At 37.9% G+C, this 26,306-nt stretch overlaps 1 protein-coding gene across 5 annotated transcripts in view; it reads right to left on the reverse strand.

Annotated features, from left to right (window-relative positions):
* oxr1a (oxidation resistance 1a) overlaps window positions 1-26,306 on the reverse strand; it is a 105,202-nt gene that overhangs the window by 15,148 nt on the left and 63,748 nt on the right. For all 5 annotated transcript variants that reach the window (XM_079343449.1, XM_079343451.1, XM_079343448.1 and 2 more), the window contains 6 exons: window positions 21,088-21,195; window positions 20,663-20,776; window positions 6,370-6,522; window positions 5,169-5,353; window positions 3,262-3,917; window positions 372-528 (listed from right to left, as the gene is read on the reverse strand). In XM_079343449.1, the coding sequence (XP_079199575.1) occupies window positions 372-528; window positions 3,262-3,917; window positions 5,169-5,353; window positions 6,370-6,522; window positions 20,663-20,776; window positions 21,088-21,195 (1,373 nt within the window). The remainder of the gene's footprint in view (window positions 1-371; window positions 529-3,261; window positions 3,918-5,168; window positions 5,354-6,369; window positions 6,523-20,662; window positions 20,777-21,087; window positions 21,196-26,306) is intronic.

The raw sequence follows: 26,306 nt of genomic DNA on the forward strand, positions 1-26,306 counted from the left end.
TCTTCCACCCTTCTCTAAAGAGCAAATATATAATAAACCCAATTTGCGCTCTAGCAGAGGCATTACAAGGGGATGGGCAGAAGCCAGAATGAAAGTCCAACTTGACAAAGTTTGAGTATTTAATTTGTTTAAAATTTTAAAAGGACTGGAAGTGAGATTTCCCAGATACTCAGTTATCTATTGGGTTGTGTTTAGTTTGTCAAATAACTCCATCTTCCCTTCATATGAAAACTCTTTATGCTTTACATGGACTTATCAGTGACTATAGTGAAGAGTGAGATTTGCTTTGAATTATTGAGGCAACCAATACATTTTACTATTCAAATGTATCCTGCTCAGGAAATAGTCAAATGTGCAACAAAGGTACTGACCTCTCATGTGGTACAGCAAACCAGTAGTCGTGTTTCTTGCCCTGTTGGGCATATTGCTGCATGGAGGCGCTTGCATTAGAAACAAACGTCTTCTTCATAGGCTTTCCAACCCTCAGACATAGGAACTTATGGGAGTAGTGCTTTCGGCTCTCTGTACCTATAAGAGAAATCATCACATGGTTAAAGTACCTCAAGTCTGAATTATTGGTTTATGCTCATATTCACTTTTGAATGCTAAGGCAATTAATACATCCATGATATCTGTACATATATGAGCACATAATTGGTCAAGTTGATGGCTGTAACTTTATGTTATCAAACAGCCATGAAAGTATTAATCTTTTCTTTTCATCCAGCCTTCACATGTTGTACCAACATCAATGCCTAACATCTTAAAACCAATAATTTTTTATATATGCTACCTACTGTACTTTGCTATTTTTTTTACAGTCAGTGATTTTGCTGTGGCAGTGATAGAGTAAGTTATCAGAAGGTTGGTGGTTTAATCCCAGCTCTTAGGTCTACCTAAGAATGGGGTTGGACAATACTGAATCTGACATTTAATGATATGTCAGTACTGTAGACTGGTTAAAGGTTATATAAGTACAGTAAATTTTAATGTGAATGTCAGTGACATTGAGTCTTCTGCCAATGGCAATATGGTTGCAGCCCTAGGAAGCTGAATGAAATCACTCTCATAGTTTATAAGTGAATAGTGCCTATATGTTGGCCCTGCTAGTGACTGACTGGAGACCTGTCCGGGTTGTACCTCTCCCCTCGCCTAATTACAACTGGGATTGGCTTCAGTCTCCACCACCATTAACAGGATAAGAATATAATAGATGGATGTTTTTCCAGTCACAATTATTCCAACAAGAGCAGGTTATACATACACATCAGTGTGAAGTGAAACAAACAAGTTGTTTTGTAAGGAAAATAAAACTTGGAAGAAAATAATGTAAAGTAAAACTGGTAATATGTTTACAATAAAACTGTTCTGTTGGCAAGCTACAAAAATGTCCATCAAAAGAAAAAAATTACTGCATCAACAGGAACAGCATTCTTGTACATTAAATCTATATGGTAAAGAACAGTGAGTTCTGAGTGAGCAGTTACAAGACTACAAATAGTGGCGCTAGTAGTTTTTTCAGTAGCTTATTTTGTCGTGGATGATCTATTGTAGTGCAATAGTGACATCACTGAATAGTTCTTTACATGAGGCTTGAGATGTCCCTGCTACAGGTGAATGTGCAGATACACAAGCATGAATTCACCAAACGGGGACAGACTGTACATGCAGGTGTTCCCTTAAATTAGTTAACAGAAAAGATAAAAAAAAAAAAAGTAAACCATTTACTGTACAGTCTATACCAGGTAGCCACTTGTTAACTGATACCTACAGAACATATAGGAGGAAAAGAGGTAATGAAATTGTAACAGAGGTGAAACTTGAGGGGACAGCTAAACAAGTTGAGTGAGTGGCTGTCCTGGCAACCAAAATCGCCTTTGTCTTAACATACTGTAAATTGACCAAACCGCTGCTGTTGCTGCTGCCAACACCCACTGTTTCTTGGCAATTGTACATACTTTTTGTCAATTAATAACATTTTAAGAAAGCCCATAATACTCTGTGATGTAAAGTTATCAGTTATTTGTTTGTAATGAGTGATCTAAATAAAAGTACTGGTTAGCTTTTATGTTGTAGCTACTTTTACTGTTTGCTGTAGCTAATTTCTCTACGAGGTAGCTTCTGTTTGGTGAAGCTTGTTTTAAGTTGTTTTTAAGTAAAATAACCCTTTGAAGTACAAATTAGCTAGATTTAATACTGGATCACACAAGCTAAACTAAGCACATTAATAATATCCCTGAGACGTCTACCCTATAAATCCTAATGCATGAGTATAAAACAATGTTTTGGGTTTGAAGGCATCAAGGTTTTTGTCTTGTCTCTGAAGTCAAACTGGGCCAAACCAAATATTTGGGATGTATTGAACAAAAAAAAAATTGGGATATAGGGAATAAAGTATTAGTCCAAGTCAAAATAAAAACTAAAATTACAACGATGCAAGCTATAATAACACCACTTTGAATGCTGTTTCAAAAGGCCCTTGGACGTTGGGTTTATCATGCCTTCTGTTCCCCTTGGTATTTGGAGCAATTTTGACATATGCACTCATTTCAGGCAGAAATGAGTCTCACTCTCCTCCCTCCTGGACATCTACAACACAGGCCTCACCCACAAAGCCTCCAGCATCGTGGATGACCCGAGCCATCTCTCAAATGGCCTCCTGCTATCTGGGAGCGTTCTGCCAACTGGGAGACAAGTACTAGTACTCTCTGTATCTTCTCCTATGTTTCTTTCCCCTTTGAAAAACTCCAGACCCCTTTATGCTGCATTTCCACATAAGCGCACCCTGATTTCAGTTGGAAAACGTACAAATGACTTGGGCCGTTTGTGTTCACTTCCGAAAGCTTGCTCGAAAATTTCAGAATGAGTGTTGAGCAAGTTCAAGTGTTTTTGATGTCCAAGTGTTTGCTAGGCTTTTGCAGGACTGGTCGAGTCCTACAGAGACGGTAAAAAACCTTTGCTAGCCATTGCCCTGCTAGTTTAGCTAATTGAAAACAAAAAACATGTTGCTATTTCCTTTTACCTTTATATTGCAAAAACCTACACCAGGGCAAAGTGAAAAAGGAGAGGTTATCAGAAAACTACAAAAGAGACAGGATTTTGGAACTTTGAGAGGAGAGAAATTGGATAGGAGAAGTTCTATTTATGACTACAATTAATGATGTGTGGTGGCTTCTTAAAGACATTGTGGTGACAGATGCATCACCTGAAATGTAATGTTGTTTAACAGTGACAACAACTAACTTTACTAAGCTTTTGTACCATCTGTCGAGTTCAGCATGCCTTCCTTATGCGACTGCTCTTCATCCTTTATTTCCTCCTTGCCTTTTTGCATAGAGTCTGTTTTTGAGATATCTGTCCCATTACTGGCATCTTCCTGTGGACTGGCTAAAACAGAGGTGACATCTGTGGCGGGGTTGACTAAGCTTCTGGAACCATTGCTTGAGGTGCTGCTAGTACCCTGGGCCTCGCTAACGCTGCTACTTGTGGTAGTTATTGTGCTTGGTGGCTCTATGCTGTGCTGCTTGGATCCCACGGTGAACTGGCGATCATGTTCTGTGTCAGTGTCTGGTGGATTATCAGCTCTTTTAGTTGAAAGCTCCTCCAACTGGCTGGTTGAACCGTGTGTGTTGCCTGGGGCTGGGGAGGTATCACTGATAATCTCCATCTGGGTGACAGTTTTCACAGACATTGTGGAAGCAGCAGAAGCCTTATCAAGGTGTTGGTCCTCATTAGATGGTTGCTCCTCCTCCCGAATGGGGGAAAGCTCTGGCTCAGTGAAAACATCTTCTGAAATGGAACCCTCTGTGCTGCGTGGTATGGCACTGCTGCTGTCATGTGGACCTGGCTCCCTAAGGTGCAGATCTGGGTCCCTCTGCTGGGAGGGATGTCTTTCAGCAGGAAGAGGCTCCAGATCACTGGTAACGTAAAAAAAAAAAAAAAGTGATAAGACACATGCAACTGTATTAATAATAAAGGAGTATAGCAAAAAGTGTGCATAGCATTCTGAATGTGTATTTCATAGGGACATGAAGGCCCTTTACAATTTCACAGAGGCAAGTTTTTATAGTTAGCTTTTATTAGTCTGACAAATATGTTAACTCAGAGAGAAGCTGTCTCAAGTTAAAAAAAAAAGATTGCCCTGAACTTTACTTGGGATTAAAACCTTAATTATTTTAAAGCTGAGCTTGTGTTTTAAGAAACTTTTTAAAGAAATGCAATAACTCAGCCAGGGTCTCATGACAAAATGTATATTGTTATTTTATGGGAAATATAAAAATGATTATTATTATATTGTTATATAAAAAAATGGGAAATGTAAACTAAAGACTAAAGACCCTTATTCACAGAAGTAATACACCATTTTCCGATTTGGTATTGTGCCAAAATGGTGGGCAAAGTCGTTACTTTGTCAAACTGGTTGAGGAGATATAATAACAGTAATACAGCCAAACAATACTACTGTTGCCAGTGTATTTAACAGTATCTTGTCCCAGAGTCTTTATTCAGCAAATGGCTAAACATATAAAGAATAAAAGATGATAAATATATATAACTTTAATTTTAAATAGTAATAAATAAATTGGATGAAACATCAAATGTGGGCCATTTAAAACACTCATCTATAAATTGAAAACGAGTCTTTTACAAGCACCATAACTGTTCCATGGACAAAAGTCAACCAATTTAATACCATGCCACTCTGTCTCCACAACAGAAACAGCACACTTTAACTCTACATTCTTATGCAGCAAATAATTTGTCGTTTCATACATATTTCTTTAACAACATGAAATATTAAAATTAAACCAAAAACAAACAAACAAAAAAACAAACAATGAGAAAACCCTTGAGGAAGTTAAGACATGACCGCTTCAAAGAAAAGTTGAACATCAAGAATTTTGGATGAAAACTTGCTAACTTGATGACATTTTATATGTTCATGTGTGTGTCTGTGTGATGGTGGGGGTGCAGGAAGTAAAGTCAAGTGGTTGATGTAAAATAATAATGGGTTCAGTAGTGAAAAGGATTGGTTACAGAGTGAATTCTGCATTACAGTGATTCAGAGTCACATAAAGACACAGTAAAAAATGTGGATGTTTGTTGCCAGATATGCTGTGAAAACAGATCTTATTACAACAAAGTGACAAAGAAAATGTTTCTCCTACTCAGGCAAAGCCTCTCTGGTCTTGGGGTCAGTGATCTCCTTGTAGATGGCTGCAGACTGTACTTCCTCCAGAGGGCACATAATACCATACTCCTCGCACCCATGGGCCTGAACCAGTGGGTCCATCCGGTGAGGGTCAAACATGATGTTGTTTGGTGTCACCAGCAACACACCACTTACTGCACCCTGAGTAAACAAAGGAAGGAGAGGGACAGTGAAGAGAATCAATTTGTAAATCAGCTTAACAGCTTTGTTTATTTACCAGAAGATAATCAAAAGCACTGCCACCATAGAGGAATTGTAGGCAAAATGAATAATTGTTACAAATGCGCCACTGACTGTCAGTGTCAAACCTTTCAGAGTTTTCATTTGGTACCATAGACTGTAAATATTAATGGACTAAGACTGAGTAAAGTCACCCATCTGTTACAGAAGGGGGCTCTGGAGGCTCATCGGAAGCAACCACCATGCTGGAAATTCTGTGTCAGCCTAACTTTCAGTCAACCTAAAATCGAACATTCTGAGACCTGCAGCAAAAGAAGACCTCCTAACAAACCGGTACATTGGACCCACCTGTCAATTAGGTCAGCTCCAACTATGGATAGCACGTATCGTTCATCAACCTTAGTACTATATTGAGTCTGTTTGTTCTGTGTGATTTCAGAGGCACAGTGAAGGGAAAGAAGATAAATGGTCTGGCTGGGGTTTTGTCTAATCCAGCCACGTTAAAACCAACTATGTAGAATCAAGTGCCTTAACCCAACTTCTTTGTACACTGTGGGGTTTGTGCCCAGATAGTGCCCGGTGCAAATCGCTTAAGACAGCAAGCTTTAAGCCATTAAAATAGGGTCAATTATGGTTAAACAAGGGTCATCATTGACACTATAGTGGAACAATTGTTTGTTTATTGCTTATTTATTCTTTCGGAATTATTATAGAATGTTGGTGTGATAATTGAAATCCAACAGAGGCACTTGAATTTAAAATTCATGGCCAAATATTTTGACATTTGAAGAGTAATCCGGCAACTCCAGTGTATATTCATATATTTTCTTTGGTTCCATCAATATAACAATAGTCCATCAATATTTTTAGGTTACACAGCTATTTCAGGAATCTGTAGGTTAAATGACTGTGTGGGAAAAAATATCTTACACAAATACCCTTCTGATTGGGTAATGATATTTTATGCTTTCTCTTACCTTGCCCTCAGTGATGTATTTGCAGTTTATCTTGAGGAACTTCTCTGTAAGGGCCTCTTCCTCCTCGGAGGTGGATGACACCACTCTGGACTGGTGCAGGTTGGAGAACACTGGAGGGTTAAAACCTTCTGGTCTGTACTGGACATCTGAGTCCTGGAGGTATGATGGGTGGAGGTGCAAAAATATACATAGTTTTTCAGTGTGCACCTTTTAAGATACTTGACAATAATAAACAATGTAGATAGTAAATAAATAAAAAAAGTAAGATGTACTGTAGCAGGCTCTTAAAGAAGAACATAACTGTGAACTGTGATATTCCCCACACACTGGATTTGTTGAAAGCAGAAGTAAAGTTGGCCCTTGAGAGCATATGAATCTACCTTAGGCCTGAACCATTTTTTGTCATTTGCTGTTATTACTTTAACTGTTCAGTTTTGAGAGATCAGCATGATGTTTCAAGACTCTTCTTTTGATATTATTTCTGAAATAACGGAACATGGGTAATTTATCATCTTGACCAGCACCACTTGTTGTACCACTTAAAAATATTATGCTAGCAACTGGTTCTAGAGCTTTGGCCTCTATTTGGCTCACCAGCTGAAATACCAAAGGACTAATTACTTGGTTCCGACATAATTCTTTTTAATAAATACAGATTGCCATACAAATAGACCTAGCAATTTTAAAGAAGCTGGATTGGACAGGTAGAGTATTCTAATCCCCACAAGGGTAGTTCCAGAGTAACAACCTATAAGGTTCAAGAAGGAGACCGTGTGTGTTGAAACCTAAGTACTTAAAGATAGTTCCTGATGAACAAAGTTTATTCATTGTCATCCATTTAAAATGTTTTACAACAATCATTTTATATGAGAGGTTAATGTTGCCCTAAGGTTAATTACTTCTTTTTCAAAACAACATGATTGAACAAAAAAACAAGAATTGCATTTTTACTGTACATGTAAAATGTATGTCAAATAAATGTCAACCTCAAATGTGTAGCAATCTGTAACTGCAAACATATGATAAATGCACTGCTTTCACAGCAACTTTGTATTTTGTTAGAAATCAAACATGTCATATTTCCATTTTCCATTTGTGATGGCAAAGGATGCTAACTAATTCCATTTATATGTTTTTTGGAGTGTAAACTTGAGATATAATAAAATGTGCATGTCCGGTAAGAAAACAAGACATTGTCCTTCAATTGAAGAAGTTTAAGTAATGAAGCTAGTCCTCCTCTCTCATCTTCGTGTGTTTGTGAAGTTACTAGAGAGGAGATACAAATGAATACCAACAGCAATCGTTGTATGCAGTACAGAAGGTAATACATTTAGATGATGCACATCTTGGCAGCATTCCCTTTCCTATTTTTGTGTATGTCATTCTGTCTGTCTCATCCTCATGTTTCTTTCCAGTTTGTGTTGTTGTGTGGTGGGTGTGTCTTTTCCTGAATCAAAACTCAAACTAGGATTGAGGATTTCCCTATACTCGATGCCAGAATGTTCTTCGTTGTGATAGCTTGCCTTGTGCTTGCTTCACTACCTGTCTTCCTGCTACTTGCTTTCCTGTGTACCTTTGCTTTGTAAGAGGCCATGTCAAATGGACCCCAACCACGAAGTGGACTCCACACATAGATTCACTGAACACTGTCAAAGTGACTCGTCACCTCAAATGTCTTGTGGGTCCTGGCAAAACGCACAACGCCTCCCTTTTGCACTTGTTAATCCCTATGTTCATCAAATCTGGAGCTATTTAACTCTGCCTACATGTGTTCTGTGTTGTGCTTTTGGGTCCAGATTTAGTACCATCTGTAATAGGTACAAATAGATTCCCTATGTACAGAATAAAACCAAGTAAATACTAATAATAATACACTAACAAGAGATTATTCTGGGGATTTTGGAAATGCCTTGTTTTTGAAGTTCCTGTTTAATTTCCAAATATGTGAGGGGATAATATGCTCCAATAAAATGCTTCGTCTGGAGTGAAGTGTTCAAGAGGGGATGCTTTTGGGGAAAATCGGAATGTTGCATTTTCTCATGTAAACCAGTTTTTGGTGTTAGGTTTGGGATTTTAGTTTTTGGATTTCATTGATGATTGGGTTGGTGCATCATAAAATGTTTGGGGTTTTGAAGTGGTCTATAGCCCCGTTTCCACACAACAGTCTGGTACGGATTAGTACAGTTTGGTTGGATTAAACCTGATTGCGTTTCCACAGCCACTCATGCCCTATTTGGTAGGCGGCATGTAAGCCGGATGACGATATCCGCTACGTAAATAGCGTCATATGATAGCAGCTAACCGCTAACAGCTAACCATTAACCGCTAACTAATAAACTCAACAAAAAGAGAAAAACGCTACACAAACAAAACCAACGATGGAAGGCATCCAGCAGTTCATCTGCTCTGTCACTGGCATGTGGATTTTTATTACAAAAGTCAATCAACCTTTGTTTCACAGAAGGCTGTGTGCAGCGAGGAGAAACACAGACGTAAACAATCGACTGTGTATGGTTTAAACACGGCGGGGTTTTGTTTACTGTATAGTTACACAGGAAGTGACGATTCTTTTAACCAATCAACGGACTGCAGTGTTTAGCTCCACCTTTTTGGGTCAGCTCAATATTCTTCCCCAACGGATGGGTCCCAAAAAGTAAGACGGTACGGATCGGTTATTTGGGGATCTTTCCTGGGATTAGTCTATGGAAATACCGGAAAATGTGCACCGTACCGAGCAGGACGGGGTATATTACAATAAGAGCAATAGTTTGGGGTTTTGATTCCCTTCTTACTCTCGTTCATATGCTGGAATTGAATGCTGGGTATTTGTGCAGTTTTTAATTGACATAGTCTGAAAAACAAGCAGAAGGTATAGAGAGGGGAATATTGTGGGTCCAATTTTGAAAAAGGTGTACTTGCTAAATTGAAAAAAAAAGAAGGTTGAGTTTTTTGAAGAGGTTCTTGATGAGGTTGTGGGTGATTGTGGTTAGGGGGAATTTGTGTACTAAACTAGTGGCTCAGCTAAGGTGGGTGGTTTTATATTGTCTGCAATGAGTGATGGTTTATTAGATTTTCGGAATTCGGATAATTTAAGATTTGGCAGGGTTGTTTTTTTCTGGCTGGATTTGATACCAGAGCTGCAATATCCATTGTTTCCTATTCCTGTAATGTAGTGTGGTTTAAGGTTCACACTGCTGGGTGAGTAGGATCTTTTCTGCATGGAGAGGTTTTTTTTTCTTCTCTTTTTTTCAGTGATGTAAATGCTGCTTCTCAGATTTGTTTTATTTCCACTATAGGGGTGTAAAAACTATCTGGTGGACAGAGCTAGGAATTTAAGCCAGTTGCTTTTGGATCAAGCTTCGATTTACTGTCCATGACCTGAATGCCTAAAAACCTACACAGACAACTGTCTGCCGTCCTCCTGACACCTCGTGCCAATTTTCTTACTTAGTTTATAAACAACCCAAACCTACACAAGCAGCACAGACACTGGCAGCCAGGAACAGCTGAGGGGGCTGGCCAGATCTGCTACAGCCAAAAGAGTCATCTTTCAATCAGCAGAGCAGTGAGAAACCTAGGAATTCACAATTTACACAATTAAGAACATACATCCAGGAACATACATTACAGAAATAAGCAGGATCCCTGATTTTGGAGAGCATCTGTTTTTGTTAAATTGTCATTCGATACTGTATTAGTAAGTTTGCTGGAAATGTATACTTGCTATCCACTTTCACAAAATACATCTTTCCATAACCATATACATCTTGGCATAACTTAAATTAACAGCCTCCCTGTCAAACAGAGACTCCTTAATGCCTTACTTTAGCCTCTCCTTTGCTTAAATAGTTCTATACAAAAAAGCAGCAGCATTTACAAAAAAAAGGAAAGTTAAAAGGGACTACAATACACCTCTTACAAGGATCAAACACGCTGTCTACATGAGAATACCACACTTGCGATATTAGTTTGTAAAAATGTCAAAACACGTACTCCGTCAATGAAGTGCATCATAAACACTGTCTCCCATTCCCCTTAATTAAATCTGACACATCAGAAGAAGGATGTTTTGTATCTGTAACAAAAGGACACCAACCACACTTCACATTCTCATATTTCTCATGAGAGTGGTGGGAAACAAACATAATTGCTGTTTTGCTCATAGAACAACACTAGGTGACGTATATAATGTTTAACAATACTGCATAGGCAAGAAAATAAAATACATTTTGCAATTATATTTATTCATTTTGCTGTAGTGTGGATAGATCACTTGCAAAGACTTATGGCTTGTTCAAACGGCAGGATAATTAAGCAGATTTTATTCCCAATTCTCTCCTTCCGATAATCTTACTTATAATAATAAGTACGCCCTGATTAATTTAAGATAATTTTATAAAATAATCATGCCATGTGTGGTCTGTTAAGACCGCTCTCGTCTGCTTGGGAGGATGTCGGGACCGCTCTGATCTCAAATCGGGGATATTCAACATGTTGGATTGTTTTTGGCCTGATTTCTCATCATGTGTAGTGTCTCCTGAGGGAAAAACGAGCCTGTTGACTGTAACGCGTAGCCAATCAGAAAGCGAGGTGACATAGTGGGGAGAAAATCGTTGGGATCGTGTGTCCATAGTTGGGAATCCAAAAATCAAAACACGTTTGATCTCGGGAGGTTTTGCGAGATTTCCCTTCTGATTTCCTTCTGTGTTTGCGAGTAAAACTGGTTTAGTGTATTGATGTGTAGTACACCGCACACCACACGTATTGTAATCATTTATAAATTATTTATGTCAAACATATAGGTATACTTTTATTCTCTTTAGTTATACTTAAACAGCCATTTTAAGTTTTCAAGTCTTCCCATGATCCAAAATTAAAATCCTATATTCATGACAACCCTTTTTTCCTTCTCTTACTGACTACATGTGCTACTCGCTACTTCTTCTTCATATCAGCTGCTTGTGATGTGTTCTTTCGTCAACTAAACTTCTGCATATATATACAGTAGTATCATTTATAAAACAGTGTGCAGAGGCCATACTAAAAGACTTTGGTGTAAAAACCCTAGAAATTTTGTGCGCCCAAAATAAAAAAAAATAAAAATATATATATATAACATTTGTACTCAAACCTGCAATGTATTCTTTATACATCAGGATCCACCTGGAAATGTAGATCAGCCCCACTTACTGCCCTCTCCACGCTCACATTCAACCATGAACGGTCAATGCAAAGTATCACATTAATAAAAAATCATAAACAGGCAAGTTTCAAGCACTGGATCGCAGTGACAATGCAACTTTCTGATCCAGAAAACATTGTTTGTTTGTTGCAGCAGCAAAAACTGAAAATAACATCCTGTTCCTGCAGCTGCATATATGCAATCCTTCTGCAGTACCAAAACATCCTACATCCAACATTACAAATAATGATGATGCTAATATAGCTGTTCAACTGCTTGTTACTGCAAATATATCATCAGCCTATAACATGGAAAATCAGTGCCTTTAAGCATGTAGAAATAGTTGGGATGATCTTCTGAAGTTTACCAACAACGAGCACCAGAATTGGGAAAAAAGTTAATTAAAGTGACTTTGAACATGTCAAGGTTGTTGGTGCCGGGCTAGTCTGAGTATTTCATCAATTGCTAATCTACTAGGATCTTCATGCCGAACCAGAATCATCTTTAATAACCAGGTATGCTTACACACACAAGGAATTTAACTTTGGCAAACTTTTCTCTGTATGTACAAGGCATAATATTAAATATCAACAATAAACAAAAAGTAATATGTACAAGAAAAAAGTGCAGTGGTGAGTGGTGCAAAAGATACTGTGGTTTATACACACAGTGATCTGTAACGGCTTCCGGTGGATAGTAGTTTGAAGAACCATCTTAAAGGTTTACAGAGAATAGTAGTAGTCGTGAGTAATAGTCAGAAAAAGAGAAAATATCCAGTGAGCGACAGTTCTATGGGAGGAAAAGGCCTTGTAAATGCCACAGGTCAGAGGAGAATGGCCAAATTGGTTCAAGCTGATAGAAAAGCAACAGTCACTCAAATAACCACTCATTACAAACCAGATATGCTGACAAGCATCTCTGAATGCACAACACATCGAACCTTGAAGAAGATGGGTTACAGCTGCAGAAGACCACACCGTGTGCCACTCCTGTCAGCTGGGAACAGGAAACTGAGGCAACAATTTGCACAGGTTCACCAAAATAGAAAGGCAACCATAACTCAGGAGTTATCAATGAACAAGAATTTTAAACCGTTGGCTGCATTTTTATCTTGGTACATTCTCTGTACCCATACTAATCACGAGGATATATATTGTAGGCCCAATGATCGTGTGGGAGATGCCCCGACTTAATTTCCACTTAATATACTCATATACACACTAAATATGTGCAGGTGATGTAGATGTGATGAGTAATGAAAAAGTGAAATGTGTGAAAGAGCCACCACTGTGTCTTTAGGCACTCTGTGTCTTACTGTACAATAATCTGTATCAACGTTGTGGTTTTTGTGTTAGTCTACTTTGAATCTCTATTAACATAAATTTAATGTCAATGCAGTCGTTTTGTCTTTTTGCAGCATGTTTTTCTCTGAGTTTACTTTTTAATTGTACAGCGTATCTGAATATGCTGTACTTATTTTAAAATGATGTTGTTTCTGCAGTTGCCAAGCATGTGACCCTGACTGGCCACTGCATAGCTGTATTTATATTTAACCACATTTCTAAGTCAAAGGACAAGTTGATAAATTCCACTCTTAACACGAGAATATTCTTATGCACTCATCCATGCTTTTGTTCTGTTGACAAATGGGCCCTTGTCTTTTTTTGGACAACAGGGGATTATTGTCAGTATCTATAAGACAAAAAGACAGGCATTATTATTAAGTCAATTTGACACGTTTGGCACAGTGTCAAACAGTTTTGGTGTTACAAAAATAATTAATATTGTTTTAGTGTGTGTCCAGCTTATCTCTTAGTTTGAAGAAAAAGAGGAAAACCTATGCATAAGACTCATTTAAACTATGGCTGCTACCAGATCATAGTGTGCTATATTAATATAGACTCAGCTTTGATCTTGACAGTCACACATTCTACAATTAAAATCAATCTAAAGCTCCACCTTGTGGCCGTGGTTGCTTACTGCAAGAGGAATGCCAAATTGGTTGCAATTTCCCATCCAGTAAAGCACAGCCAAAAGCAGCCTCTACTGCTATCAACCCATATGTAGTCACATGCTATGCAGTCAGCTAGATGAGCCCATGTGCTGATCATGTCAGGTTAAAGAAACAGTGCATTAACATGTAAACTGGTTCTGTTTACTTAAGGAGTTACTGCCCAGACAGAAAACCAGGGAGCAATTTTGCAGGCAAAATGGTAGCTGCCAATTTATAAAAAACAAGACCACATGACAGAAAGTCTGACAGCTAGCAACCCATGAAAGCACACGGTCATTCAGACAGCTAAGCCAGGATCTATCCTCACAAGATGTGTCCCTTTTTATGCCAATACCAGCAGGCCTTTAGCTCTTTTACAGAAACAATATGGATTGATAGTGAAAAACTTTCACCTTCATGGTACGTGTTGTGAAACAAAAGCCTGAAGACACATGATTTGTATACAGTATATATTCTAGTAAATAGTATTGAGTTTTTTAAACAACACAGCACTATATTCACTATTTTTCTTTCTTACTTTAGAACGGGAAATTCATGTTATCAAAACAAAAACAAGCTCCACTAGCAATTAGCAACTAAATTTCTTTCAGCAAAAAAACCCCCAAAACAATATTCAGAAAAACTTATGTCAAAGCCCTTTCTCAATAAAATCATTAAATACATCTTATTAAATTTAATCTGAAACTAAAAACAATCTAATGGGAGGTACTGAAGAAAGAATTGTGTAAAGACCTGTGTGATACAATGTTTAAAGCCAATTCCTTTTGAAAGACCTTCAAATGCCCTTCATCCATATATCAGTTTGAAGTTGAAATATAATTTTTTCCCTTTTGAAGGTTCTTCTCAGCATTCTCCACAGCGCCTTTAAGCATAGCTTCCTAGCAAGATGGCGGATGTTGCTTTTAGATTCTGGCAGTGAAGCCCCACCCACTGATCTGTAATAGGTCTGTAGCTTCAGTGGGTTGAAAATATGGGGAACCTGTGATGTAGTTTCACCCCTGCTAACCAAAGCAAAATGACGATGTGACGGGGTTCTCTTTCCAAACACCCCAAAGTTGTAAAAATACAGGCGTAGTCACAGAATTTGATGGATGTTTATATATTAACTAGTCTTCCAAAGTGCAGTGAATAATATTTACAAAAAAAGCAAAAACAGGAAAAATATTTTTTAAACTATATACAAGCAACATTTCCAAAAAGGCAAAATCCCAAATGAGCGAGCCAGCATAACAAACAAAACGCGAGTATTTCCCACAAAAATCTCCAACATGTTATCTGCTATGTAAGACTGCTTGAAATTCACGACAAAGGAAGGAAAGGCAGCCATCTTTAGTAACCAAAAGCTCCTCCCACTGGGCGTTATGAATTACAAAACATTTTTAAACAAAACACATTTTCTCATGAGTCAAACCAGTTCGCCTCGTTCATCGTATCAGTGTTCCAGCATTCTTTTGTCGAGCCTTTCCTGTTCTTATCCTGTTAGTTCTTGTTTAACTTGTTTTTTGCCTGCTGATTTGGATACTGTTACCTTACCTAATGCCCCAAACGGTAAGAGCGCTATGAATGGATATAAATGTATGCAAGACAAAAAAAGAGCTCTCAAGTGTGCACCCTTTGTTGCACTATGAAACAGGAAGGGGAAGGAGGAGGATGGTGTGGTTTATTGAGTGGTTAGAAGCATTGGCAGAGGGAAAAGTTTTGTGTGTGTCGGTCGGTTTATGTGTGTTAGCGTATGCGCCTGCGCTCAGTGATGGAGCCACTCCGTCACAGACAATTTTTGCGTCATTGGAGGCTCCTTTTCAGACAAGATGTACAGAGTTTTCCTGACTCTGGGAAAAATGAGGATTGGATGCGCAACGTCCCAAGTTTCTAATGATACAAAGTTGCAAAGCAACACCTCGACAAACATATACAGAGTTGGCACATGTAGAAATTCAAGCTGAAGTCCATCTACCAAGTCCACATCAGATGAAGTAATTTTTCTACCTCTCTGCCTTCCAAGCATCTTTCCTTTGCGTGATGGGAATATTAACTGCTCCATACATTTTTTGCTCTAGATAGCAGATACAGGATTACTTTTAAAGGCTTAATTTCTCCACCGTCAAAGTTACTCTCTCTGATCCTCACCCATTAAGAATATACTGTTCTCTCAAGCAGAACCTAATTAGATGGGTTTGAAATTAACAGGGGCTATTCTTTTGACGGTGGTGATGGTCGTCAGTGAGAGAGCAAATGAATGTTGTTGGAGGGTATCTGAACTTAAGTGTAGCAGCTGTTACAGTGATGGCGAAGACAGAATAATTCAAGATGGCAAAAACAAGAGTGAAGTTGCCACGGAGACCAACAAACTGCAATTCAGTGGTCCATTTGTGAATTATATTCACAAATGGACCACTGGGTTTATTGCAGTGCTTAATGAATTGTTTGCACAGACACTGCATACAGTTCCAGCCACCAGGATTTTCCCCTCCATGGCAGTAGCCAGTCAGCTGTCAGCTGGTTTCCAGGCACTTCCCGTGCAAATAGAGAGCCCCCCTCCTTGCCTATATCACACTGTAAACACGTCCATGAACGCGCTTGAATTTCCCTCGGGATCAATAAAGTATCTATCTATCTATCTATCTATGTATAGATCTACTTGTAGGGTGCCTCCAGTAGATGGCGCTTACCTCACAAGAACGCGTCAGTCTTATAGTATCATTGAGTTGACTTAGGTCATTGTAACTCAGACATTAGTGAATCCTGAATCACATCAGCTGCTGCACAAAGTGATATTGAATATATTCTATATGACTCTCTCTATGACATTAAATGTATTAATTACTCCTCTACTGTGCAATAACTAGAATTTTAATGTGCAAACCTTTTACACATGTACTTATTTGATGAGCATTGGCCTTAAAATATGTTGTTAAAATATGTTTTTGTTTTGGGGAAAAACGCGCTTATCACTTTTACTGACCGTAAACTCACAGTCAACACAGGTAGCCTAATCTCAAACCGTTTAGGTGAAGCTCTCACACATTACTGTACATTATGACACAACCGTATAGTCAGTTTATTTTATGTGGCGCACTTGGCATGGCTCCAGCTTGCGTCATGGCGCATGATCAGCGATGCAGTGACCGTGGTCGGGGTGCAAAAAGCTGCTCAGTTATTTTACAATTTTCATCATAAAGTTGTAATTATCATTGAGAAGGGGATAATCTGTGCACGGGTCACATCTCTGTCACAGATCACGTGTCTCTATGCGCTGAATGTATGCCCTTATAGTGTGACTGAGTGATCCGAATATCTATTACATGGGTCAGTTATGATTTTTTTTTTTTGGGTTTGCAACAAGGGCACAGGTCCTTCTTTGTGCAATTCTGCATCTGCAGGCACTCAGACACGCTGAGGGTCTCGAAATTAAATACAGGATACTGAATCTACTATGTATTTACTGTAAATGTAAAACATAATCCTAATCAAATCCAAAATCCGAGTTACATTTTTTTGTCAGATTTATTTTTGGCCTTTATGCCTTTATTATAGAGGGAGGAAAGTGGACACAGTCGGAAATCAGGGAGAGATTCTCTCCGGATGCGTGAAATGGGCCACAGGCCGGACGCGAACCCGGGCCACCCGTGCGAGGACTGAGCCTCAATACATGGGATCGCGCGCACTGCCACTGCGCCACCGGCGGCCCCATCCGAGTTACATTTTAACCTAACGAAAGAATGAAGCAGTGTTATTGTGCTGTACTGCTTGATTACGAGTGTCTTGTTTTTTTTTTACTCTGCAGCCAACTGATAATGTTTGACAAAAGGCGAGGTGAGCTTGGTGTGATGGGCCATTCTGTCTGAACAAAAGACACAATGTAATGCTAATAATTTGATTCCTGTTATCAATCAAGTGCCGATTTTTTTATGTAACTCGGGGTAGGGCATCAGGACCAGGACATGAATAGGGTTTCTTCCTGTCTCATATCTTTCATATATTTTTTTCCCACAGCCTATACATTTAGTACAAGCTGATCACGTTTATGATTTGATTCCTTCTGCAGTGGAAGAAGGTTTTTAAAAAAAAAATGAAATCACTTCTATAAGCTCATCAATGTTGAGGAGTGGAGGAGCCACAAGAAATCCCTTTATTCAAACTTTCCAAACTTAAATACACAAGAAATGTTTCTGTTGGTTTGATTCAAACGCAGAGTGGACCAAGACAAAGAAGAGCTTTAATACGCGCTATGTTTTGGATCAAATCGGGTGCACATAAAATGATTAACTCAGACGTTAATGAGAGGCTCAAAAGGTAAAGATATGTGCACATTGTCAGTCACGTTCTGAGTATACATGGAAATGTACAGTGGGAGACTTGGCAGTTTATTCATTCATTTTACTCTGGAACAGCGTGAGCCTTTTAGTGGTGTGTGTAAGTCTTTATGTGTGTGGGGAGGTAAATTCGTAAACCTGGAATAAAAAAATATATGAATAAGCAGACTAAATGTAGTTACAAGATGCTTTAAGAATGACAAATCAACGACCTTCTGTACTGGGGATACTGTGAAAATCACACTTTATCGGGTAAATTTACCGCCGCTTTGCAGAGCTATGCAACTCTAGTTGAAAAGTTGGGGATATATTATTATTGTTAAATTGATCTCAAACCTATAACATATATAAAAATATCCACATGCACTTTAAAGGGAAAAAACACAGGGCGGACGGAGGAGTGCTGGGACAAAGGGAGAATGAGGAGAAAAAACGATTCTGTAGTAAAGAATCAGACAAAATACAAGTTTAGGATTACTTTATGAGGATGTTGATACAGTGGACTTTTTCTCAGAGAGAGATCGAGGTGTGCTATAGACTGATGCATACAGTATTACGCGCAGCTGTTTTCAGATTCAGTAATCACTTTAGCTTCCACAATCACTGCTCCCCCTGGTGGTTAGATCAATGGTTGCAACTTATTTTTTTACAAGTGACGCGTAGGGGAGTTACAAGTCCGCCAATGTCATTGACTACGTCACTGCGGGGGATCTCCACGACTGCACGGCCCTGTGCAGGAACGTGCACAGACTGTGGCAGGAAAAAGTGAGAATATTTTTTGGCTTCATCTGTACATAGTACCAGAAGAGGATAACATGCAATACTGTCTTCTTGCTGTAAGGACAGGGTGTGTAATGGTTGATAGACCAAACCTGAATTTAATATAGATGCAACCATTCATCTAAGCTCCAGTTGTCTGAGTTTCTCTGTGCTACACATAGGCTAAAGCCTACATCTGCGTCTTATCGACGGCATAGCTACGCAGTCCACATGGCCCCTACTCGGACCCTACCTGCATGTCAAAAAAATCCTGACTATGCATTGCATCAACACAAACCGCAAGGACTGTGATTGGTCTGCTCAGAACACAATTTCTGGAAGTTCTAGTACTTTCCGGTCACAACACAAAAACACGAATAATCAAAGAGGTCAGGAAATGCGACCACCTCTCAACTCATCCTCAAAACACTATTAACGACTGCCAAATTGCGAATAATTCCTGGAGGGAAAGATCAAAAAACAAGGGGCTGTAGGTCGCCGAATGTATGAAGAGGTCAATGAACTACTAGCGGCTTGGTGGTGAATTGCAGAGCAACGCATTCCCACGATGAAGAACTACGAATACTCTATGCTGTAGGCACGCCGTCGACGCGACACAGAAGTATAAACTAGGCTTAAAAGGAAAAAGTTGAATAAATGTGAAACATTTGGTCATATATAAAAGCAATGTATTGATCCTGTTGATCTTTAATTTATACCCTGCATCTATCAATAAAAAAGGTTTTTCAGGTTAACCCTCTTCTTTTTCTAGAGGTGACAGGTCTTTGTGAAATTGACTTAATTCTGTACATACTGTAGCAACTAAGAGGTTTTCAAAAAATCTGAATAGATTAGGCCACCTTAATCTATTAATTAAGTTAAAAGGGATACTTCACCCATTTGCATTGAACTTTGTATCATTAGAAACCTGGTAGTATTTTTGAATGGTCGTGCATCCCGCCCTCATTTCCCCCTGAGACGAGAAAGCACCTTACTGAAAAGGAGCATTCAATGACGCAATAATTGTCATTTTTCGTAATTGGAGGCTGTTATGGTTGGCAGGGGTGAAACTACATAGGTAGTTCCTCATATTTGTAACCACTGAAGCTATAGACCTATTACAGATCGGTGGGAGGGACTTCACTCCCAGAATTGAAATTTAACATCTGCCATATTGCTATAGCCATTGCCATAGCTATGCTAAGAGGCTTTGTGGAGAAAGCTGATGAGAACCAAGAATGGCAAAAAAAGTATATTTCAACTTCAAAGTGATATACATGAAGGAGATTTTGAAGGTCTTGCATCGAATCGGATGCTCGTGGATCTTTATACGAGCTGCAATATAGCGACGAGCTGGCATCTGCAGACACTTGGTGGATGTGCGACAGGTAGGTTGGCGGCTATGAAAACAAAGAGCCGAGGCATACTGGGGTGTCAGCGCTCTCACTGTTTACCTATGGACACAGACATAGTCTGTTTTCTGGCCGGAAATTCCAAGATGTCAATTCCTTCTGTAAGAAATACCGGAATCAGTTGAGGAAACTTCTGTATGTGTTGTAGAAAATGTCTGTAAATAATGCTGCATTCAGGTGCTGCTCAGGTGGTCCCTGCAAGTTTCAGAGCAGGGACTTTGTTCCTCTGACTTCCCAATCCGGAGAAACCTTATTGTCAAAAGTTATATACTTGAGCACGAAATGTATGTGCAACACGTGCATGAATAAAAGCTATGTAAAAATTAACAAAACACAAAACCAACTTGAGCAAGTGTTTCATGAGCATTTTACAACTCGGAAACTCTTTTTTTCCTGATGTGTCCGATACTACGTGAATGCACCATAAATCCTCTACTTCAGCTGGAGTCGCCTGCAGTGCTATGCATTCTGGAAGTTGTTATCTTTCATCCACATGAACCAAAAAGACACTTTCATATATAGCTTTACATAAAATTCTAAAATATATGATATATATATTTACACAGTATATGCACATTTTGAGTGTGAAATTGTACATCAGGAGTTATCATACCGTTACTTTCTCTAAATCAGTCTCTGAGCAGGTGGGAGACAGTGGGCTGATAGGACTGAGGGAAGGGGAGCTTCCGACACTGGAGGCGTACTCGGGATCAGGAACATACAGAACCTGCAAACACAATCCACAGACATTGCCTTGAGCAAACACAAATTGAATACCATGCATAAAACCCAGGGAGAGACAAAAGAGAAAACCTCCTGCGTCAACTTCTGGTGTAACAAGCAAAAACATGTGTTAATTGGCTCATGTTTTTACTTGTTACACCAGAACAAGCAGTAGTCAGAATTAATGTATCCATGGAAGAGCAGAGTTACACACATCACTTAACCTTTTTGGAAACAAAAAATGTCTTTAGCAATTGATTTGTATCCCAAAGGGACAATTAACGCTAGATGATAAGGATGTTGACAAAAAGTCACCTGGCCAGGCACCACTGCTCTGGAGAACAGCTTGTTAAGCTGAACCAGCTCGTTGGGTGTGGTGTCAAACTTGAGCGCAATGCTGTTCAACGTGTCCCTTGATTCCACCTGCATCAAAAGACAAAAAGAAAAGAGAAAGAATTACATGTCTGTAACATAACTTGAACTTTCCTTACTTTGTCAGAACAGATTTTGGAATGTTATGACAATGACAGCTATTATTGCCTACTAGACTGTACAACAAACAGCTTTGAAGCCATACAAACTGAGTAAGACATTTTTAAAACTATTGCAACAGAGAGATTTATCACAACATTTTCCAGAGGTGTTGCACAAATAGACCAAATAAAGCTGTATAATTATTTTATTGTGGATTGAAATCATTGCATTGCAGTGGGATGTCCCAGTACAACTTTTTCTCCTCCGATACAATACCAATATTGCAGCCTTGAGGATTGGCCGATACCGATCCGATATATCAGCAACAATCATATATACTTTTATTACTTATTTTGTAGAGTGGAATGTTAAAAGATGCTTGAACAAGTGACGTCAAACAGAGAATAGTCAGCAACATAACCAATATGAGAAAAACGGACCCATTTATTATTAACCAATTGGTCACATACATTTTAACCTTCAAGATATCTACAGTATTCTACAATTGAATAAAATAAATAAAAAATAAACTAAAAGACCCTGAAAAGCAATCTAAATAAATCCAATAAAAACAAATTATACTTTTAAAGTCTGTTAAATGGTTTGCTTATTGGAGTGCTTATATCGGAGATTTTAGATGCAGTCTGATAAAATTCGATATTTGTTTTCTGGCTGACATTGGATCGATATCTGATATCAATATCGGAACGGGACAACCCTACATTGCAGTTAAAATAATTAGTTATTAAATTTTAAATTATTAATATTAAATTATTAAAAAAAACCTAAATATGAAAAAAACAAAACTAAGATTATCATTTTATTCGCATCCTGAGGGTTCCTCATTAAATTACCAAAGATCCAATCTGATTTGTTCCTTCTGATTTTTCCAGAAAAAAAGCCTAAAGTCAATTAACTCCTTTATTTACCTTCACTACCCAACTCTAGTAAAGTGAAGCAGATCTTTTGTGAAATGAAATAACAGTTAACATTACAGATTTAGCAAAGGTAAATTATGATTATTTCTACTAGCTATTATTACTATTACTATTATTTCTACTTCTACTAGCATTTCAGTGGGCACTTTCTGTATAAAAGGAAAACAGTATTTGTGGAGAGCAAGAGCAGAAAAAAGCAGTCATGGATGATTTGGCTTTATAGTATGTTCAAAGAAAAAGTCTTGGTCAGAAGTCTTTTGTCACTTACTAATATTCAGATCTTCACATGCAAATGCAAAGACACAAATGCCCTGCAAAAACACATACGCGTTGCAAAACAAACACGCTGCAAGTACATAAACAAAACTTTGTTTTTGAAAAGTCAAAAACACAAACATTCAGAAAACAACAGCAAATACAGAAATGTGCTGCAAGTTCAGCCACAATGCAAGTGCTCCAGGCCTGCAGGGGAGCTCTGTGGATGTTTATTTACGGGAGAGACTAAGAGAGACAGCTCGGTACACAAAGTTTTATTTAGATGAGAAAGTTATAACGTTAAAAGACACAGAACAACATCAATAAACACGGAGATTGAAGCAATCTGACCAGGATTTTGACAGATTTTTGATGTTCAATCCTAATAGTGAGCTTTTAACAATTTAATAATGAGTAAATTAAATGTGCGCAAAAATGTCTCTCTTTTTGGCTCATTGTGTCTAGTGTTTTGAGTATCAACAGATAAAACTGGAATCCGCTGTTCATGTTCAAAGTCTTGCTTGGTTTATGAGTTTGTAGTTTTCTTATAGTTTAAAAAGGCACACGCTCCGTTTGACTCCGGAGAACACCGTTACTCACCACATATGTTTATAAAGTTAGCCATGCAGAATTTTGTTTTGCAACTTTGTCTTTTTGTATGATGTGTCAGCTAATATTTGTTATGTTCATAAAATGGTAGTGACTTTACAACCCTCATACTTTTAAAAATGCTATTATGCCATAACGAAAAGATTGAGTAAAACTGTGGCGCTAAACCACAAAAAACGATCAAGACATTTTTTTCTGGTTGGATACAATCACCCTGATGCAGCAGTTTGTGCAATTGTGTTTGGACAACAATAAACAAGCACGGCAGGAATGCATTGTGTGGTATGGACTGAATGGGTCGGCTCACTGTTGACAAGGTAATAGTTTCATGGATGTCAGGCAAAAGTAAAATTGGACATGTTAATATCAACAGATATTTTTTCAGCAGCAACCACAAAAAGTAAACAAGCATTTTCAGCTACTATCCCAGTTTTCATTGAGGACTGGTTAACAAAAAGCATGTTTCTGATGTATAGTACTGAAATCCTATTCTAAACAATAAAAAACAGGAATGTATGTTAATTCATGATAATTTGTTGGTAGCTTAAAACTCTTTAGCAGCACTTACCCTAATTGTATATAAGTGCATTTAGTTTAACCCAATATTACAAATTCTTTAACAGACCAACATTAGTTCTAAAAAGATAATGTCTACAATACTGTATGAATCACAAACAATGTTTCAGTTCTGTAATTCTACAACTCATTTAGCAGATGCTTTTGTCCAAAGTGCTGTAGAGTGAGTACAAGCATGGATTAAAAGAAAAGGAAACAATGTCGTAATTGCAAACAGCTTTAAAAGAGGACATACTATACGCCTTTTCAAAACAGTCCCGTGGTCTAAATGAAACATGAATCAAACCCCAGAGAAAGTTTATGACCCTGTATATAACAGGGCTCGTCGCTTACTAGCCTTCCAACTCTGTAAAGCCCCGGTAGGCCTGGGCAATAAAACGATAATGATAATTATCGCAATATAATTTTTGTGAAAATATTAAAAAAAACCAAAAAAAAACAAAAAAAAACACACTTAATACTTGCATAGCATAGTTTTTATGACTTTTTGGTAAAACATTTAACCCTCACTAAGGCGGGCATAGCCCTCTGAAATGTCGCAAAACGGAAAATCTACCCGCATATGGCGATTGGCGGATATTATTTCCTGACCCTGCTAAAACTCAATATCAGGAGAATACTAAAGATAATTTCCTGTGCAAAGAAAAGTAGTCAACATTCTATGTTTGACGCACAGAAAGCCTTTGATACTGTGAGTTGGCACTTTTTTTTTTTTTTACATTAAACCTTGAAGGCTATAGGATCCAGAATTTGTTGAATTGGTAAGCAGTTGCTGCTCAGAATTATTTTTTTGACTGGAAAAATGAGTCAGACAGGAAGTAAGCCTTTAGCGGCAAGGAAAATGAGCCAATTGCCTCTGTTCCTGCATTAATAAGAAATATAAAAGGATACGGCAAACTCTCAGGTTACCAAAATTAATCAATCAAAATCTGAGGCAATTATGTTTTTTTGGGAATTGACTTCAACAAATAGCAGATTGTGGTTTCAGATAGCTTAGTATTGTCAATACTTCTTACACATTGCAGCGGTTTAAACTATTATATGAGATCTTATTAGATGGGATACGGGGGGGCTGGATTTAGCCATCTAAAAAAATACAACTGAAAACATTAAGAAAACACAGTGAGAAAGAAATTAATGCTTCCAAGATCAAGATCCAGAGCAATGAAGATTGCATGTAATTCACATTTTCTCGAAGCAAAACGAGATATAGGGTTTAAAAAATGAAAAGAAAGGGGAAAGTTTGACTGTATTGGGCCAGTTGTTTGGTGGGAGAGATCTAATGTCCTTTCAACAGCTTAAATAAACTCAGTCTTCTTAGCTCATCATTTTTTCAGATACCTACAAGCTTTGAAACTATTTACAAAAACACAAATAGTGGGAAAATGGGTCTTGTCATGTAGAGAGGGACACAAAGTAACAGATAGCCCCACATGGAAGAAGTACAAATAGAAAGTTAAGCTGAGATCTTTTAAGACCCCTCTTAAAACTTCCAAATTTGGAAACATCTGGTAGAAGACCACACCCATATTTTAAGGGACTGTCCCAAGTTCACATACTTTTGGCAAAACATAAAACAAGAAAAAGAAAAATGTTCAAATGTGCCTCTTGAGCCTTCTTATCATACTTTTAATAACCATCCAGGTAATGATTGTAGATAGTTTCCAAAACAATTATTAATCATTGATAAATCATTATCTATCAAAAAAGGTTTATAGACACTTTACCAAGTATTAATTAGCCATCTGAATAATGTTAATAGATGTTTACAAACCAATGATTGACATTAGCAAATATTTTGGGCCATCAAATAGATATTTAATGATCTCTTAAAGGTTTACAAATCATTTGGTAATCATGAACAAAGGCTTTATATTCTATGAAATGTTATGTGCGACAATAAACTGTAAACATAATATAAATTATAGCATTAAAAATAATTGGCAAACATTAACTATAATGTCATTGTTTTAATATTAATATAACTATTAACTAAAGGTTGATTAAATATAAATATAACCTTTATTGATGGTTATTATACGGTATTACATTACTGCCCAGCAGCAAACTGTCATATCAAGCATCAAAAATGTTCCTCTGTTCCTCCAGTACTTTATCACGTTTAGACAGGAAAGAAGGCAAAAACGCAATTAACCATCTGTTTTTTCAAGAGCAAGAATCAGCATTTCAATTAAGAAATAATTGGACATTAGTCATGATAATTATGAATTCATACTGATATGTTTTTCTTTATCGTGATAATATTTTTAGCCATATCTCGCAGGCCTATACAAACCTAACTTGATTAATTGATTGACAGGAATTTTGATCAGACAAGTTTTTCTGAAAACTGAAATGTGTCTTATATTGCAGCTGCTCCATTTACAACATAAAAATTAAGGACCAGATGCAAATACAAATATTTAATCTCGGGCTAGAAGACCTAAAAGTAACTTCACTATGCACTCGACACTCGATTATGATTTGTCACTGCATCGATGCAAGAAAAGCCCCTGGCTGTGACTAGATGGTTGTTTGGCCAACAGCAAGCACTTATGGAGAGCCCTCCATAAATAAAATGGCTTTAAATTCTGTCGGCAGCACTGTTTCAAAGAGCATTTCAAAACTTTCACAAAGAACAAAGAACAATCAGAAATTAAGACCAATTGAGTCATTGGAATT

This window comes from Symphodus melops (genome assembly GCF_947650265.1).
Source record: "Symphodus melops genome assembly, chromosome: 5".
Classification (NCBI taxonomy): domain Eukaryota; kingdom Metazoa; phylum Chordata; class Actinopteri; order Labriformes; family Labridae; genus Symphodus; species Symphodus melops.